General features: G+C 42.1%; 1 protein-coding gene across 1 annotated transcript; it reads right to left on the reverse strand.

Annotated features, from left to right (window-relative positions):
* Positions 1-258: 258 nt before the first annotated feature.
* Positions 259-15630, reverse strand: LOC135898530 (solute carrier family 22 member 20-like). Its single transcript, XM_065427528.1, has 6 exons — positions 15545-15630; positions 8267-8421; positions 6342-6510; positions 4488-4635; positions 3422-3513; positions 259-518 (listed from the first exon to the last, which is right to left on the reverse strand). The coding sequence occupies exons 1-6, from the start codon at positions 15616-15618 to the stop codon at positions 287-289; spliced, it is 870 nt and encodes a 289-aa protein (XP_065283600.1). The 5' UTR covers positions 15619-15630; the 3' UTR covers positions 259-286.
* Positions 15631-17495: the final 1865 nt, after the last annotated feature.

Below are 17495 nucleotides of genomic sequence, written 5' to 3' on the forward strand. Positions count from 1 at the left end.
TCACAGGTGTAGTTCATTGCTTTTCATTTTTCTTGTTATGTTATGCGCATTTATTTTTTCCTTACTACCATTGACGCCGTAGCACACCTGTGTTTACCTTTGGGGCGTCGTAGGTGTTTACGCGTAAAAATAATTCGCCCCTTTGCATTATCTCTAAGGACTGTAAGGATAATTAGTCGACAGCAAAGCTGTACACATAACCAGTACTCTACTGCTGCTTCATGCGAGAAATTCATGGCTCATGACATTCGCGTCCAAGTCGTAAGTACAACCAGGGGCCGAGTGGCTAAAGTAACGTAGTACCCAGTGGCAGTAAGCACACTGCGAGGGTGCTCAATGCGACGCCGCCGTACACAGTGAGCAATGTCGGACGCCTCCTGCACCACCGTATGGCCGCGTAGCAGACGATCACTGCTGGCAGCTCGACGAGGGCTGCCAGAACAAAAGTCAGGTAGGGATCGCCGCCCAGGCTGGTCACCGATAGCTGCAGGCCGTAGAAGGTGAGGCCACCAGCGGTCCTGCGTTGGCCACATCTACATCGGTTGTTTTGCTGGAATACATGATGGAGTGTAAAACATTGTTGCTGTGTGTACCTTTCTTTATCGGGTTATGAACGCTGAAGCGTGTAAGGGCAAAACGAGATGATTTTGAGCTAACTTCACCGCAACAAAAATGGACGTCAGAGTGTCAATGTCAACAGCTGTGAACTAATTGTGAAACTCAGAATGTGCCTACAGCGTCATCCACCAACTGGTTAAGGCGAAAGAAGATTATACTTGGTCAAGTTAGTAGCAAAACCTTTGCCCCTCCTTACATACAACGCCTCATGACAATAGGTTCACAAGGAACTCAAAAAAATTGGCGACAATCTTTATTCTTGAGAATGAATACCATATGAATTCATTAACTTTATTCTCATTTATTTGCATGTCGTAAATAAAAATGCTAACTAAGACAGTTATAAACATAATCAGGACTGTATATTCAGTAATTACAGAAAGAGGCTGGATTTAGACGGCAACCTTTAACAACTCATCACATCCAGGCCACCAATACTTTAGATTTAATGTCTTCGAAACACACGATTTTATATTTTCTCTGCAAATTAGGATGGACTCAAGTGCGTGCTGCACTCAAGTTGTCAACAGGAATCTCCAGTACGCGTACAAGATGTAGAGAACCGACACGTGACTATCTTAAGAGTACCTGCGTAAGTTTAACAGCTACGGTTTTTTATTCGCTAGAAAAGTATAGGACTTTTTGATATGAATGTCGGAAAACGGAACATTGCATGCTGAGAAGTCTACGTGCTAAGGTTCCAATACGGTAGCTCGAAAAGAATTACGTGCAAGCATTAATTATCGTTCCGGCTACATGCAGTAAGCAGATGAAATTCTTCTCTTCAATATAAATTACTACAAAATATACAAATACGTACTGCCAAAGAAACTATAATTATTACCAATATCTTTTAACACAATATAACAAAATGCTTTGAAGGTTTGTACGTTCTTTTTTCGGTTGGAGATTAGCAGAAATGTTTTTTCGAGGCTGTAGTGGTAATACGTGCCGCCCCTTCATGGCTGTCTAGAAGGAAGGAGCTTTGAACCGTGACGCCGCTTACGGGAGGCAGCCAAAACTACATAGTTGCTTAAGGGGCTATGACAACTAGAGGTGGCCCCTCTCTTGACTAATATACGCAAGAACGTTGATAGCTGAAGCGATGAGCAGTTGTCAACAAAGAAATGTCGCTTGAGCCAACATATCAACAAGTGTACGTGTCTTCAGGTAAGTAACTGCTTTCTTTAGCAGCGTCTTTATGTGCGCGAGCTCTCCCTCCGCTATTCGTAAAGGGGGAGGTGGAGGATAATAAGTCGGTGCCTGGTATAAGGTCACTGATGTAAAACTGTAAAGAAGAGATAAAAACAAAGCGAAACTGACAGGAAATAAAAGGGGGTGGAACTAAGGCAGGCTTGAAGTTATGACAGTAAATGCAAACAGGGGGCATACTGGTATTTGGTCCATTCAACAAGTTGGGATAGAAGCCGGAAATGGAAAATAACGCACCCGTTTAAGTAGGCGCTGCCAATCCAGTGTGCATGGTTGTCTGAGATAGCAGAAACTATCCACAAAATCTGTGCGGCTTTCCAAAGAACCAAGCCAGAAAAGAGAAGAGGGGGGGGGGGGGAGAGGGGACAAGGAAGTTAGGCCAAAGAAACTCACGACTAAGTTTCTTTGAGATCTCTGACCCTGTTTTCTTATTTCCTCTCTTTTTACTTTCAGATTCCAGAGGGAATGGTTACATCGGTCTTTTCTAAAAAAAGCGAAAAAAACAGGCCTACTGGACTGGCAGCGCATACTTATCCGCGTGCATTCTTCCCCCTTTCCGCTTTTTTTCTCTCCACTTTATGAGAGCTCCTTTCTATGACAACATAAAACCTCCATTTGTTGCTGCCCTTTTCATTTGTTGTCGTGTTTTTTTTTCACTGTTTCCTGTACTTTTACATAATCTACATCATGCCACCTACCGACTCATTCTCCTTCTCCTCCCCACTAAGTTTCCGGAAAACAAGCTACCCGGAAATATAAACGTTCAAGCTGAAAGCAGCTGCTACTTCAACGAAGACATGTGCCCTTGTAGAAATGTCGGCACCGGCCACATTTCTTGTTCGGGTACGGCTCATTACTTCGTCGCCACTCGTGGTTATGAACATGTAAAGGGTCGGTCGCATTAAGGAGTAACACATCATTGTTATTCAATAGCTAATAGCAGCTCATGTTGAGCATAAAGTCCAGAAAATTATTTTTTTCATTTCTCGCCATCATTGTTAGGCTTCGCATGAGGTAATTTCTTCCGTAAAGTAGAATAAACGCTAAAGCTTTAGCGGCTTAAATACTAGAGGTGCGTTCCCCCTTAATCTGGACGACCATGTATGTCCCGAAGCTTTCCATTTCTGGTTATTCTTCCCAACTAAAATGTTTAGGAACGCAGGTTTCTTTGTCGCGTATTAAGCGGTTCGGTTGCATTCTTATGCAAACTCGTGCGGTCATAAAGAACTGATCCTGTCAACGGTGCCTGAAAGCCTCGCGGTTACTGCGGATGTCTGTAAGCGAGCAATCGCTACGGCGGACATGCGCAATTTCCTAGGCATTGATTGCACTTGTGCGATTAGTTACCTTTGATTAGCTTTGATTTTAGAAACATTTCACGGGCAGGAAGACCTCTTTAATATAAAACTTCAATATAGGTTTCATTATCTGAACGTATGGTATGTTGTGACGGAAGAGATAAAAGAAACCTATCTTTCCAGAAGCATGAATATATTTCATTCGTGGTCTTTGAAGAAATATCTATCTTTTTATTTATAAAGTTCATGTGTTGCCCAAATTGCGCACTGGTTGCTGATATTTCATTACTTACGAGGCGTAAACCAGTATGACGGTGTAGAGCAGCATTCTTCGGCTTCTTAAGAGGTCTATGCAGCTGGCCTTCTTCCTGGCAGCTTCTTCTTCCTAGCCGATTATACAAAAAGATGACGCACAAGAAACCTTAATAAAAGCCAGAAAAACATGCAGGACCTCTTATTCGTTGTGTGCCATATTTCCTCACCAGAGAGAAAAACGCGGTTGCTGGAGATGCCACCTCAAGGGTCGAGTTAATATACATGTATGGATGCATACGCATGCAATGCTCAAAGAAACCAAAGACATGGACACTCTCATTCAGTTGATAAGGTATCATTTAGAGATGTGGTTCTCCAACATTTAATATTTAAGAAGCGCTTTTGTTGCACGCATTCTGTAAGCTGTGTTTAGCCCCTGCAGCAAATTATGCGAAGTCTAAATCAATTTCTGCGAGGAGTCCAAAATTTGGCTGATTGATTCCCGCTGCTGAGCTCAGCTACGCTGTGTCTTTCCTGTGAAAGGCTGGGTCATTCGTTACGATTACTTGCAGCAACGATTGCGTTTACTGCATCCAAAACAAAGGGTCTCGCAATTCCTAATATTTTGACGTCTCCAGAAGAGCAACATTTTCTCTAGGCTCCATCAATTGCATATCTGTAAGTATCCCCTGCACATATAGATGAAGAAATTGTGGCGCGAAAATAATGCAGCCCTGCTATTACATGAAATAGTGATTGGGCCAGATCCTACAGAGCATATTTCCTTACCTTTTTTTTCTCTTCTTCTATAGCATCTGTAAAGAGTGTCTTCTTCTGAGATTATTTATTACCAATTTCTGCAGAGAAAACTGAACTTATGTGATACTCATGAGATTTGGCCTTGAATAATGAATATATATTTGGAGCTACAAATTTAATAAGCTTCCACTTGAATCAGATTGTAAGTGTATCACATTTTCCTTCCCATAATTTAGAAAACCTAATATATGGCGCAATAACCTTAGGCAAGGCGCTCGGCAGGTACCAAATATTGTACCTACAATCACAGCAACATGCACATTTTTCTAAAAAATTGCCACCTACCTGCAGAATTTTCTTCCTTAGTTGCACTAGGACCATATCGATGTCGTCCACTTGGAGTCCATTGTCCGCGCAGGCTTTCAGTATTACTTTACGGGCTTCAGGAACCTTTCCTTTGGCTATAAGCCAACGCGGAGACTCCGGCAAGAACCTGTAGACGCATATAATGTAAGTGGTAAGCTACCAAAAACAGTTGTCTACAATTATTTCCACAATATGCTCCTAAATGTAGCCTGTTTTATTTCAGTATACATCTTGCTGTATCCTTAACTCACTTTTGACCAAGCTTCATTAGTTACGTTGTGATCGAATCCTTCATTATACTTATCAATACATCATTGCTGCTGAGATCCAGCGAAGACAACTCTATCGGAGAATACCGCATTGCACAAAAAAGTAGGAGGCAATCGAAACGAAAGAAGTAACTGAAAGGTTACAGCTTTATTCATTCGAGTCGTATATACTAATTTATAGATGACAAAGTTGAAAAGCTCTGATGGCGGGATAGCTTGTTTCTCTGGCCTATGAAACCTCCAAGGCAGTGTTTACAATATGTCAAGATGGACCTGTTCAAGCCCCATCCCGTTGTAAATCTCCGGAAACATGTTGGCGGTGGAAACGGTACATTGTCCAATCCAGATTCAGGAGACGAAGGCTACGTCCGCATAGGCACCACCATCACAAAACATTTCGTTTAGCCCCATAACCCGCATGGATCATGCATCAGGGACCGGAAAATGAGGCATTGGTATGCCGAAGCTTCAGAAAACTAAGCGCAGAGAGGTTTGTTTACGTGCGCTTGTATGTGTGTGAAACAGGTCTTCGAAAATGTACAGTGTTATTATGCGCCCTGAGCTCCGTCTCCTCGCTTCATTACCTTGTTGAAACACAGATACTTCATTTCAGTGAATCTTAAACACGTATTTCTTCAGCCTGGAACTCATTTAAATGATCTTATATTAGGATTTCACAGAGAAACCTGTATTCTTTAGATAGCAAAGCCGAATTTTGACTTAGGACCACTGATTTTCAGAAGAATTGGCGCAACTCTAAGTTATAAAAAAAAACAAATCTGCAAAATCTACAAATCCACAACTTTGCGCTAAAAGCAGATATCGCAGCTTTTTAAAGTGCATCGGTTTAGCATCTAAAATAGATAAGCGTAGCATATACGTTCTTATTTCTCTTCATGTGACAATGGTGCCAAATGTATTACAACAGCTCTACTCGCTATTTAGTAGTATGTATGAGAGTGTTATACATTAAAGATACAGAATGAGGGCCAAGGGAAGCAAAACGCAACACAGGATGGCATAACATGAGGTGATTAATTCAGGCAATTTGCCGGTGAATTGGTGACCGCTGGAAGAGGCGTTCGTCCTGCAGTGGACCCAAAATTAGGCTAATGATAATGATGGTGTTGGTAGTGTTGATGATAATGATGATTACGATTATCAGTATAGAGTAAAATATATCATTTTGGTCTGCCTGAAATTTCTCAAAAGGTGCTGCTAACAGAACGGCCATAACGTTATGGATATTTAAAAATATTTTTTTCCGCAGTTTACCAGGATTTTGCCACTATATCCGTGGCCTAAATTAAACAGATACACTGTCTACTATAGGTCAAGCTAATTTTTCCTAAATACGACATATATTAAGAAATTTGTTGCAGTTATTGTCCAGGAAACAAAATACGTGTCACTCTTCCCGTGCATTTGCGTTCCAAATCCATGACCCAACATAGCGCCTCCGCAATAGCAGCTCCTCTCCAACATTTTCCTGTAAAGCTGACATCGAAGGTATGCTCAGTGGATCAATAAATCATATGCGCTGTACATAGTGCGTCATTCTCACCACGACCAAACGACGAATACCAAAAAAGGGGCGCTCATAGCCCACTGCAGCGTCCTCCAGTCTTGCAGGAACCAAGCTAAGCCTGGAAGCACGATGATGCCCAGAGAGAAGCCGACGCCGAGCGCAAGAGCTGCAGCGGTCCTCTTCTGAAGGCCGATCACCTCCATTACTGCAGCCGCAGGGTAGAAGGCGAGTATAGTGTACACTATGTATAGGGTCGCCGCCGTTCGATACCTTTGCTTAAAAGCATACGCATCACTGTTTGCATTGTCTCTATTCATGTATATCTAACGTTCAGGGAAACCGATGTTATATCTGAAGCGCACCGAGTCTCCCATTGTGATGGACTGCGACTGATGTAATTTACAAACATGAGCTGATGGCGTAGCTTTAAAAAAAAAACATTTTATGGCAAGACAGCCCTGTTGCTTGACGGACATCGGCTTACGTTCCAAGTGAGACAACTGAACCAATAGAAGCAAAACTTTTATTAATATAGCTATATGAGGTGCAGATAAGGGAAGCTTGAACTGGTTTGAGTATGCAAGCGAGTCAGTAGAAGTAGCAGTTAGATTTTTTTCGCTTGACCACAAGTGCAGTAGAAAATTCTTACCCGGTAATCATTAGATTGAAATGACATATATAATTTCAGCTGTGTACAACACCTCGCCAAATGCAACTCACCGTGGTTGCTTAGTGGATATGCTGTTATGCTCCTAAGCACGAGGTCGCGGGATCGAATTCCGGCCATAGCGGCCGCATTTCGATGGGGGCGAAATGCGAAAACATCCGTGTACTTAGATTTAGGAGCAAGTTAAGGAAGCCCAGGTATTCCAAATTTCCGGAGTCCCTCACTACGGCGAGACTCATAATATAATCAGATGGCGGTTTTGGCGCCTAAAACCCCATAATTTCATTAATTTTTCGCAAAATTCAAACTTGCAAAATGAACTAAGTTCTAAAGATTTAGTACCCAAACAAAATATCATTATGAAACATGCCATACCGCGGAACCTCGGGTTATTAAAGACCACCTGGCCTTTAATGTTCACCTAATGCACTGTAGAAGAGCGTTTTTCTTCTGTTTCTGCATGCCTTTTCTTTAAAAAAATATGCACTATCAGGAACCAACCCGTGACATTGTTCTCAGCTAATTGGCGGCAAATCAAAACTACCAGCCGGACTATCAAATCCTGCATTCTCACGGCACCTGATTATTTGCAACTTATTTCAGTGGCACATGATTGCTACCAGCAGGAGGATATCATGGTACGTCTCTCTTTTTATATTCTTCCATTCTTTATGATATTGCACAATTCGGAAGAGCATATTAGGAACGACCGTTTCTGCACACACGTCCACAGTCCATTACTTTATTGCCTTAATGCGTGGCACTAACTTCTTCGTGGAACAGCTTTACCAGATCGTTCATCATGATGTAACTATGATTATGGCTGTTCAATATAACGTCTTCTGTAAGATAACTAAGTGATGTTTATAATTAACTTCGCATGGCCCACGGAGAATATGTTAAACAACAGAAAGACCACGTAGTATGTTTCTCAGGCTCAGCAATAAGGGCCCAAAAATTCACTATTGCTTAGGAATGGCCGATCAGTCATTGAAACTTTTCAACCAATATGTTGGAAACAACGTGATCGTGTCTACGTTCCTTGAATAGTTCGAGACAGGCAAGGAAGTAGAAGCACAGTTTTTTAACCGCGCGCTCGCTATCCTCTACCATATATTATGCTGTCACAAAAAAAGTGCGAGTAGTCACCTGCGGGCGAAGTCAGGCAGTGATTCAATGTTGTGATGCGACCCTTCGGAGCGCAGCAAGAACGTACAACCGCGTATTCCGGCGAAGTGCGGCTACAAAGCAAACAAGTATTTGGGCGGAAGCAAGAAAATAGCAGTATACTTACGTAGGCAGAAAGATGAGGACTGTCCCATTCCTAGGCCGAAGCCCAGCAGTCCCCTAGATGCAAGAAGGGCGGACAACCACGGGGACACCGCCACGGACACGCTTCCAACAAAGCTGGTCACGTAACCTGTTATTACCATGGGTCTGCGACCGAACCTGACGATGTACAAGTGGAAGTACAGATGAGAAAATCGCAATAGCATTTTACTGCTTTCAATGCCACGTGGGCATCGAAAAACTGTCCCAATAATTTCTGCACCCTACTTTTTAACATTTCACTTCTTACGTTAACCACTGTGTGTTTCATCTATATAACATCAATGCTCAATGGCGAATATCCAGTTTTGCTAATAATATGCGTTGACTATGCCTTTTTATTTATTATTTATTTATTTATTTATTTATTTATTTATTTATTTATTTATTTATTTATTTATTTCAAAGGACCGTACAGGCCCCAAGGGGAGCAGTGAGTAAAGTGGGCACCGATACATGAGAGCTAAAAATGTTGACAATGATAACGTGCTTGCGAAACAGTGATAAAATAAAAACGCTCAAGCAATACAAACAGTTCTCAGGAAAGGAATGAAAAGTAGCGTTCACGGTAACATAAAAAGCTGGGTGAGTGAGTGAGTGAGTGAGTGAGTGAGTGAGTGAGTGAGTGAGTGAGTGAGTGAGTGAGTGAGTGAGTGAGTGAGTGAGTGAGTGAGTGAGTGAGTGAGTGAATGCGTGAGTGAGTGAGTGAGTGAGTGAGTGAGTGAGTGAGTGAGTGAGTGAGTGAGTGAGTGAGTGAGTGAGTGAGTGAGTGAGTGAGTGAGTGAGTGAGTGAGTGAGTGAGTGAATGAGTGAGTGAATAAATTTTTTTTTGGTCCAGCGAAACGCGATAAAACGCGCACCCGGCTAATCCCACAATGGGACTGGCAGATCTAGTATGCCGGCCCAATCGCGGGCGTGCTGAACGGCCAGGATTTGGTCCTAAAAAACGGGACTTCGCAGGAGCGCGTCCTACTCTTCCTTTGCGAACTTCGGGCCCAGCAACCCACACTCCCAGAGCATGTGCGACAAATTAGCAACCTCACCACAGGCCACGCAAGAACAATTCGGATAAATCTCGGGATATATGCTGTTAAGGGACGCAGGATTTGGGTAGGAGCTCGTTTGCAGGAGTCTGAGTGTGACCGCCTGCGGGCTGCTTAGCTTGGAGTGAGCTTAGCTTAGATTTTACTTCACTCTTTCACTCTTCACTCTTCACACTTCACAAGTAAAATAATTTAGTAAGTTCATTGTGCGTTATAGGAGCGTCTCTGTGTCCAGGCAGATAGTCGCCCGATCCGCGGGCAGCGCGGTCGGTAAAGCCACGCGCAGCCTTGTGGGCAGACTCGTTGAGGTTCAGAAGAACCCCCTCAATCGCCCCGACGTGTGCAGGGAACCAAAGGATGGAGTGTATTCAGGTGTCGCCGTGTTTGGCGCCTTTCAGAATTTGAATTGCCTGCCGGGCTACCCGGCCTTTCTGAAATGCACTGACGGCTACATTCGAATTGCTATACACCCTTTCACTCCGACCGTCTTGCATGGCTGAGCCACTTGCTCGGCCACCTCGGGGTTCGTCATCTGTACGGAAGCATAACTCGCGCAAAATAACGCCCAAAGTGCGAGCAGATAAAACAAACAAAATTGAAACATTAATTGAAAAACCATGGGAAAGGAGAATACCCACAGAAAGAGAGAAATCAGCCTGGCGTACATAACGGCGTATTGAAAAGAGAGAGAGAGATACATGGCACATATGTGATGCCTATTATATGGCATGACATGTGTACAGATTAACATATTTTTATCATGAAAAGTGCATTTTCAGTAGTTGTCTGAATTTTTCATTTCTCATTTGCGCGACAGTGCTGTTAGGAAGCGGATTCCATACCCGTATTGCTCCTGGTAGAGCCGAGAAGTTAAATGCGTTAGTGTTTCCATAAATGGGAGTGAGGCTTAAACCACCATAAGCTCGTCGTGATGTGCAAGACGCGGGCTCCAATGGCAAGTTTGATGGCTTCGTTTGGTGAAGATATTTATGGAGCAAGGACAGTAGTGCTATGCAACGTTGGGCACTTAGTGAGTCAAGGGAAAAAACGAGTTTCATTTGAGTAATGCTTGCCTGGTAGTTGTAATTGCGGGAAATGAATCGACCAGGTCGTTTTCATGGTAGGGAGCCCATATCGGGGACGCAAACTCAAGCTGAGTGTGTACAAATGATAGGAAGGCTAATTACGGTTGTTAGACGGGCAGTTACGCAAGTTGCGACGAATATGTACAAAAAATTTGTAGCGTTTGCTCATATGGTTGGGACGTGAAAGGCCTGGGAAAGGTTCGGTGTAAGTATAACGCCTATATATTTATATACTGATCTCAAAGATACTAGATTTGTATTTATTTAATAGGAAAAGCTATGATTTGAAGTTTTTCGCGTGAATGTCGTTACTTTGCATTTAGATGAGTTATGTTTTATTTGCCAGTCTTCACACCATTTGGTGACGAGATGAAGGGTCTCTTTAAGAATGAGATGATCATCAAGGCTACAAACAGGTCGATATATTCTACAATAATCGGCTGAAGCACGCATGATGGATGAGATGTTATTAGGCAGATCAGTGATGTAAATAAGAAAAAAAGGCAAGAGTCCTAGTACGCTGCCTTGCGTTACACCGGAACTGATATATGCAAGGGGTGACGTAAAATTATTCACTGTAAATTGCCGACGATTTGTTAGAAAGTGACGAAACCAGGAGAGCGATAAGTAGCCTAATTTGAGAACGGATAATTTCGAAATTAAGCGGCACTGAGCTACACAATCGAAGGCTTTGGAGAAGTCCATAATAATTCAATCTGTTTGAAGGCTACCGTCCATGTTAAAATGTAAATCTGTAGTTAATAGCAGTAACGGCGTCACACATGACAACTCTTGTATGAACCCACGTTTGTTAATAAAGAAAAAATTGATTTCAGATGATTATATATGTGTGATGCAATGATATGTTCAAGCATTTTGCAACAAATGCTTGTCAATGATATCGGACGATAGTTTTCTGAGGAATACTTGCTGCCACCTTTCTGTACTGGTATCCCTTTTGCAATTTTCCAATCTCAGGAAAGCTGGGCTAGTGATAACGACTGGCGGAAAATAAGACACATTTTTGATAGATAGTGTGATTGTATAATAAAGTTGTTACCAAGTGTGATTGTATTCTTTCAGATTTTTGAGTTATAATTATCTACACCCGCAGACCTAGTCAACGTATGGTTATTTATGAGACCTGCAATGCCATCTTCTGTTACATTGATGGGTCGCATGTACTTGCAATCTAAATCAGTGACTTGCGGCAAATTTGTATAGTCTTCTGTAGTTATGTATGAAAAAATGCAATAAAGACTACCGGGCACCCTTTGTCACTGAGTGGAACTTGATTACCATCGCTTAGTCAAATGTGATGCGAGCCACTTTTATGTGACTTCACCTGGCAGAATTTCTGGGGGTTGTTTTTAAGTTGTGAAAGTAGATCTTGACAGTAGTATTTCCTTTAGCCTCTCCTAACGACGAGCAGTAATCTTTCAAAATTTAGCTATATTTATCCCATACTGTGAGCGAGTTTATACGCTTTGCCACTTGCGTATAGCATTTTCTTCTTGATCCTTAGCGTTTGAAGGTACTTAGTGAACGAAGAGTCCTTTCTATGGCCTGTTATTCTGATTGGAGGGGTATACGTTTCCACTAATGCGCACTGCTTAACATTTGACCTGTTATTCTGATGAGAAAATGCACGTTTCGACTAATGCACGCAGCTTACCTTTAAACAGAAGCCAGTTTTCGTTGAAGAGGTGCCAGAAATAAGTGTCTCTAACTCTTGGTTAGTTTGATGACAGTTTCCTCTCTTGGAATCACGGATGGTTTTGTTTGAGATGCCTCAAAGTCGCAAGGAGTCATTGAGGTTAATTTGCAACAGCTTGTGATCGCTGAAAGCGTCTAAGCAAACAACTTCACCAACTGTTTCGGGAGCGTTAGTGAAAACTAAATCTAAAGTGTTCGTGTCACGGGTGAGCTGCGTAATCGTTTGGAATAAATTGAAGTCTAACATTCAAGAAATGAACTGCATTGATGTATGACTAGAGGATGATCGGTTATTGCAGTCAATCAAAGGAAAATTAAAGTCACCAAGGAGATAGACGAGATTATCTAGACAAAGCTCCGGAGCTTTAGAAATAGTAATGCGTAGCTCGACAAGAAAGTACTGGTTTGTGTCGGGAGGACAATAACAACGTCCGATCAGGAGCTTGTTCCTGTAGGTTTGACATTCAGCCCGTACTATCTCAGTACTCGAATCTACAATAATCATTTGTGAGGTAACTGTTATTTTGGTACCCAGGAGTACACCACCACCTTTCTTTTCAGTGCGATCACAACTTAACATGTTAGATGTGCTATCACGTGGAAATATTTCGTTATCTGTTATTCCAGGGTGCAGCCATGTTTCAGTAAGAACAAGAATATAGAACTCCAGTCATCAAGAATTGAGGCAATAGCGTCACGTTTAGGCAACAGACTTCGGATATTTGTGAAAGATATCGATAATGATGGTGTGTTCAAGGTAGCTTTGACTTTCTACGATTCACATTATGGAGTGTGGTTTGCTGCTATTTCCTGCAAGTTTTGCGATTGCTATCAAAAATATAAATGATCTCCCCAAAGCGTATTCAAAGGGTTGATAGCGTAAAAGGCTTAGTTTATGGTTTGGCGAAAGCAATTAGTTGCTTTCTTGCCTGCCGGGTAGCTGGCAAATATTCGCGAATTCAAATACTAGGCCCTTTCAGTTTACGTGCAAACAAGATAAGGCCTTTGTCTTTGAGAAATGTCATTCTCACAATAATAAGTCGCACCCTGCCTTCCGGAAACTTCCCTAATGGATGTAGTCTTTCAAACTACGCAGTCGTGAATTCCGTGCCCAATCTTTAGGAGCAAAATTCACGATGCTGTCACATTCCTGTGACAGCAACGCTATGTATTGTACATGAAAGTTCAAATTCTTATTTTGTCATAGATTACTATATTGTTTAAAAAGAATGGTGCTGGCAAGAATGGAAATGTTATGGGGCATAATAGATAGGTTAACCTGGTGAGGTGTCACCAGCTATATATATATATATATATATATATATATATATATATATATATATATATATATATATATATATATATATATATATGTATATATAATGTTTTGGGAACAATGCCGGTATCTTTTCAAGCGCGTGTGTCAATTATCAGTAAAATTCAAATTGCAAATCATTCGTTTTCAGCCCACTTAGCGGTGGTATATCAGAAGCTTACTAATTTCCCCTGCCTCTCTGAGACCACCGAGATGGCATAGAGTTCATAATTGCAGGAAAATGGGGCACCCTATGAGTGAGGCGTACGGATAGTTTGAAGTGTGAAGGGTAATTGTGTGCCCTAAAAATATTTATAGAACACTTGTTTTTCTCCCATTTGTACGCGTTAAACGAAGCATGTAGTCGATTTTTTCTAGTCACCTTGCTAAACTATGCGAGGCACTTTGTACTTCGTAGAAGTATGAAGAAGCAATTCGAGTAAGAAAAAATAAGTAGAAGTAAGGAACAGTCTACACTTACAAAAACAGAGGGCATTTCGTGTTCGATAGGTGGTAAAAATTGAACATGTCTGGCATAAATACTACGATTACATATTAATTTGAGGCCCCAATTTATCGACATCTCGACTATACTAAACGAGTTTCACCTGGGGCCTTCGGTGTACTAATATTTTGTTTATCTTTGACGGAAGTACGGGCCAGGAAATGGGTTACGTATACGGAAAGTTAAAGCCTTATTGCGACCTTTGCAATAAATCAGGTATGCAAGCGTTTCGAAGCTTTATGAGTCTCTTATGAGTACGCAGAATTATGCCCATTTTCTCGACTGAACTTCAAATCCACGGAATGCAAATTTAACGAAAATGGCGAAATGTAATGCTAAATCTGTGTGCGAAGTTACCTGCACGCGGCAAAAATACAGCCTTTGCAAAATATTCCTTTAGCAAGTGTTCGAACATGGTATACGACAATTATTAGCTACGTTTCCCAATATTTCCAGATAAGTCTAAGTTCACAAAATTCTTCTTTGGTAGAAATCCGAGTCATCCCAAAGAAAACGGGAAACAAAACTCTAGCGTGCCTGGCCTGGCCACATGCACTCCAGATAACCACTGAGTCTTGCTCTTTTGTGCGATGTACGAAGTTCGTAGTAGGCTTCCTGAGTGTGCTTCTCGAATAAACGTAGCATCTTCATCACATTTGTTTAAGGAGATGGACAAGTTGTGAGTAATGTGTTGACCAAATTCAAACTGTGCGGAATGATGATGACCGTAGGAATTACTTAAGTATGCAACAGCTTAGAGCGTTATATGTGTGTTTTACGAACAGCGCAAAATTTGTCCCGCTGCCTTGGGAGAGCTCTCAAGGCAACCGAGATCAAATTTTGTGAAAACGAGAGAGGGAGGGGGTATAATGAGGGCCTGTTCCTGCTGAGTATATTATGCGTGGAATATTTTGTTACTTTGCAAACTTTCTTATCAGCTGGTAGAAAGAGCTATAATAGGGCCGTGTATCTAACTGAGTAGTCACGTACAGGCAACGCTTTGAAGTATGTAGTTTAATTGCAGGCTGCGAAACTTCTGTTTGCAACTCCTCGAAAGAAACAGCCTTATTGGTAATTAGGTCGCGATTCTTCAAGCTCGCACAAGTCTCTTGTGCGTCTTTCTTTTTCTAATTGTAAAACCCATGACAAATCAGTAAAAAGCTAAACAGATAACAGCAAAAAAATGTAAGTTCGGCTTCCCACATTAATTTGATTCTCACAGATTCGCAGGCTGGAAACTCTTTGACCTGACATAAACTAATGGAACTTTCCTATGTCAGCCTTTCTTAATCTGCATGCACTATAGAGTGGAGATTATGTGCAAGGAAAAACAGTCACGCTCATCAGTTATATGCCCTACATTCTGCTTCGGTGCAACGGTACAAGAAGCCAGTTGTTTAAACCACTCTGTATAATTATCCTTCTGTGCCTTCTGGATGTCTTTTTTCTTCTTTTCGTCAGTAATGCTTATGGGTGATGCAAGCATCAGCAAAAAGGATAAATAAGTAAATAAGGTAAACTTCTTGCTCACAGTTTGTTGGGAAGCAAGAGCAAACGGTTTACGATATAAAAATATGACCTGTCTCCAAGGGAAGATGCCAGTGTGCCCGCGAGCATTCCCATCATGGTGGCCGTCTGCACTAGGCTTCGCATCCAGGCTCGATTGCACACCAGGTCCCACTGTGCCGGGGACAAGCAAGCGGTCAGTCATGCACTGCGGGGCTTCTAAACGAAATGTCTGTATTTACTTCGTAAGACACGTCACACCTTAGTCACGCGGTGACAAACTGCGCCCAGTATGCAGAGAACGTGGAACAAAATATTTCTTTCTTAAGCGACCCCTTTGAGTCGCACAGTGATCGCTGCCATAAGGAGTAACTACGGCTCCCATCTTTCGTGATTCATCGTGTGCGAACGTATCTACGACACCTGTGTCATTTGAACACCGTGAAATGCCCGCGGTATATCATGCGAAAAAGAAAAAGGGATCATGAATAAGCACCGAGCGGGAATACATAATTATTCACCTAATTACTTGTAACACCAAACAATAACCTCTCGGCAAACATCTGAAAACTTGAGTACATTTTTTTAAAATGCAATAATGAGCGCTAGTTTACACTTCTTGCTGTTGACTTGAAAATAGAAAGAATTAAATACATTAGCGTCTGCTTGGGGATAAGAGAAGAAACTGTGCCAGTTACAGCGCCGCCGAAACCGAAAGTTTGGGGCTGCCAACCTTGTGTCCAGCAGTTCAGTATGCGTCGCCATCAAGTAGCTCCCATGATCCACACACAAAAACACAAGGCTTCTGCCCCGGTTATTTTGCTGCGTGTAAGATATTTCATCAGATGCTACAGCGAACAGAGTGCCAGTTGCATGTACTACCTACGTAAGACAAATGCAGTGCTACTTTATGTTTCGACCAAACTGGGCGAGCACAGAAGCATAGGCGCGTAAGTACTGCAGGAACAATGAACTTAATAACTGAAGTATGTGAGGGTGGCACTTGGTTGGCGATATTCCCATTTGGCGTAACTAGCGCAGTTCCAGGGTTTCTCGCTCGTTTCCGAGGCCATTTTGCGGCTCGTTTCCGGCTGACATTTTCAGCTATAGGTGCTACCAATGTCTGTTTGATTAACTCTTTCCCCCTGATGTAGCGCTTTCTCACGATCGATTGATGACGTATGCATTCTTTCAAACTGATGGTAGCGCTAAAAAGGAACGGACGCACGAAAAAAGGAACAGACACACGAAGTGTGTCCGTTCCTTTTTAGCGCTACCATCAGTTTTAAAGAATGCATCACCAACTAGCCCAGCACCAAGTTTTATTGATGGCGTATGGTCGTGATACACCATTATACTAGGTTCGTCTTTGCGGCTTTGAAATGGAAAGTCGCTACTTGAACTGTAGCGTTTGTTATATTCCTTTATATGAGGGCCAATCGTTAACGATGCAAGCTCGAGTCCTCAAATATGTGTGGATGCGTTGGAGTGATGTTGCGCGTTTGTGAACGTGAATTTGGGCTTGAATGGTCCCGAGATGTCTGCTTCCTAGCTGAAGCGCGAGATAAATTGATCACAGTAGTTCATATGTTGCACATCTGCGGCTCTAACGATTTATAATATTGCTGATGCTTCGGCTAATTGAAGATATGCATGGCGCGTAAAAATATGAATGTCTTGATGTCTTTATGTACGTTGCGCTATTACGTTCAAAAATATTACGCGTTTTGACGCATTTATGTGTTTGTGTACATAACTGAGTGTGTAACTTGCTTCAAGGTGCGATCTAATGCGAACTAAAAAATAGTGTGTCGCCGGAAGCCACGTAAATTTAGGAATTATCTCGGGAAAGGCGCCAAGATAATGAGCAACTTTGCTGTCGATGCAAGATGAAACGTAGCGAAAGTATAAAACAGCACCCACTTCGCGTGGAGGGTCACTCGCGTCCGAAATCGTTACCGGTTTGGTCTCAAATGGGAAAGATTGGCGCCGCCATGTCGATGAAGATGCCAAAAAAAAAATAT

The sequence above is a fragment of the Dermacentor albipictus genome, chromosome 10 (genome assembly GCF_038994185.2).
Source record: "Dermacentor albipictus isolate Rhodes 1998 colony chromosome 10, USDA_Dalb.pri_finalv2, whole genome shotgun sequence".
NCBI lineage: Eukaryota > Metazoa > Arthropoda > Arachnida > Ixodida > Ixodidae > Dermacentor > Dermacentor albipictus.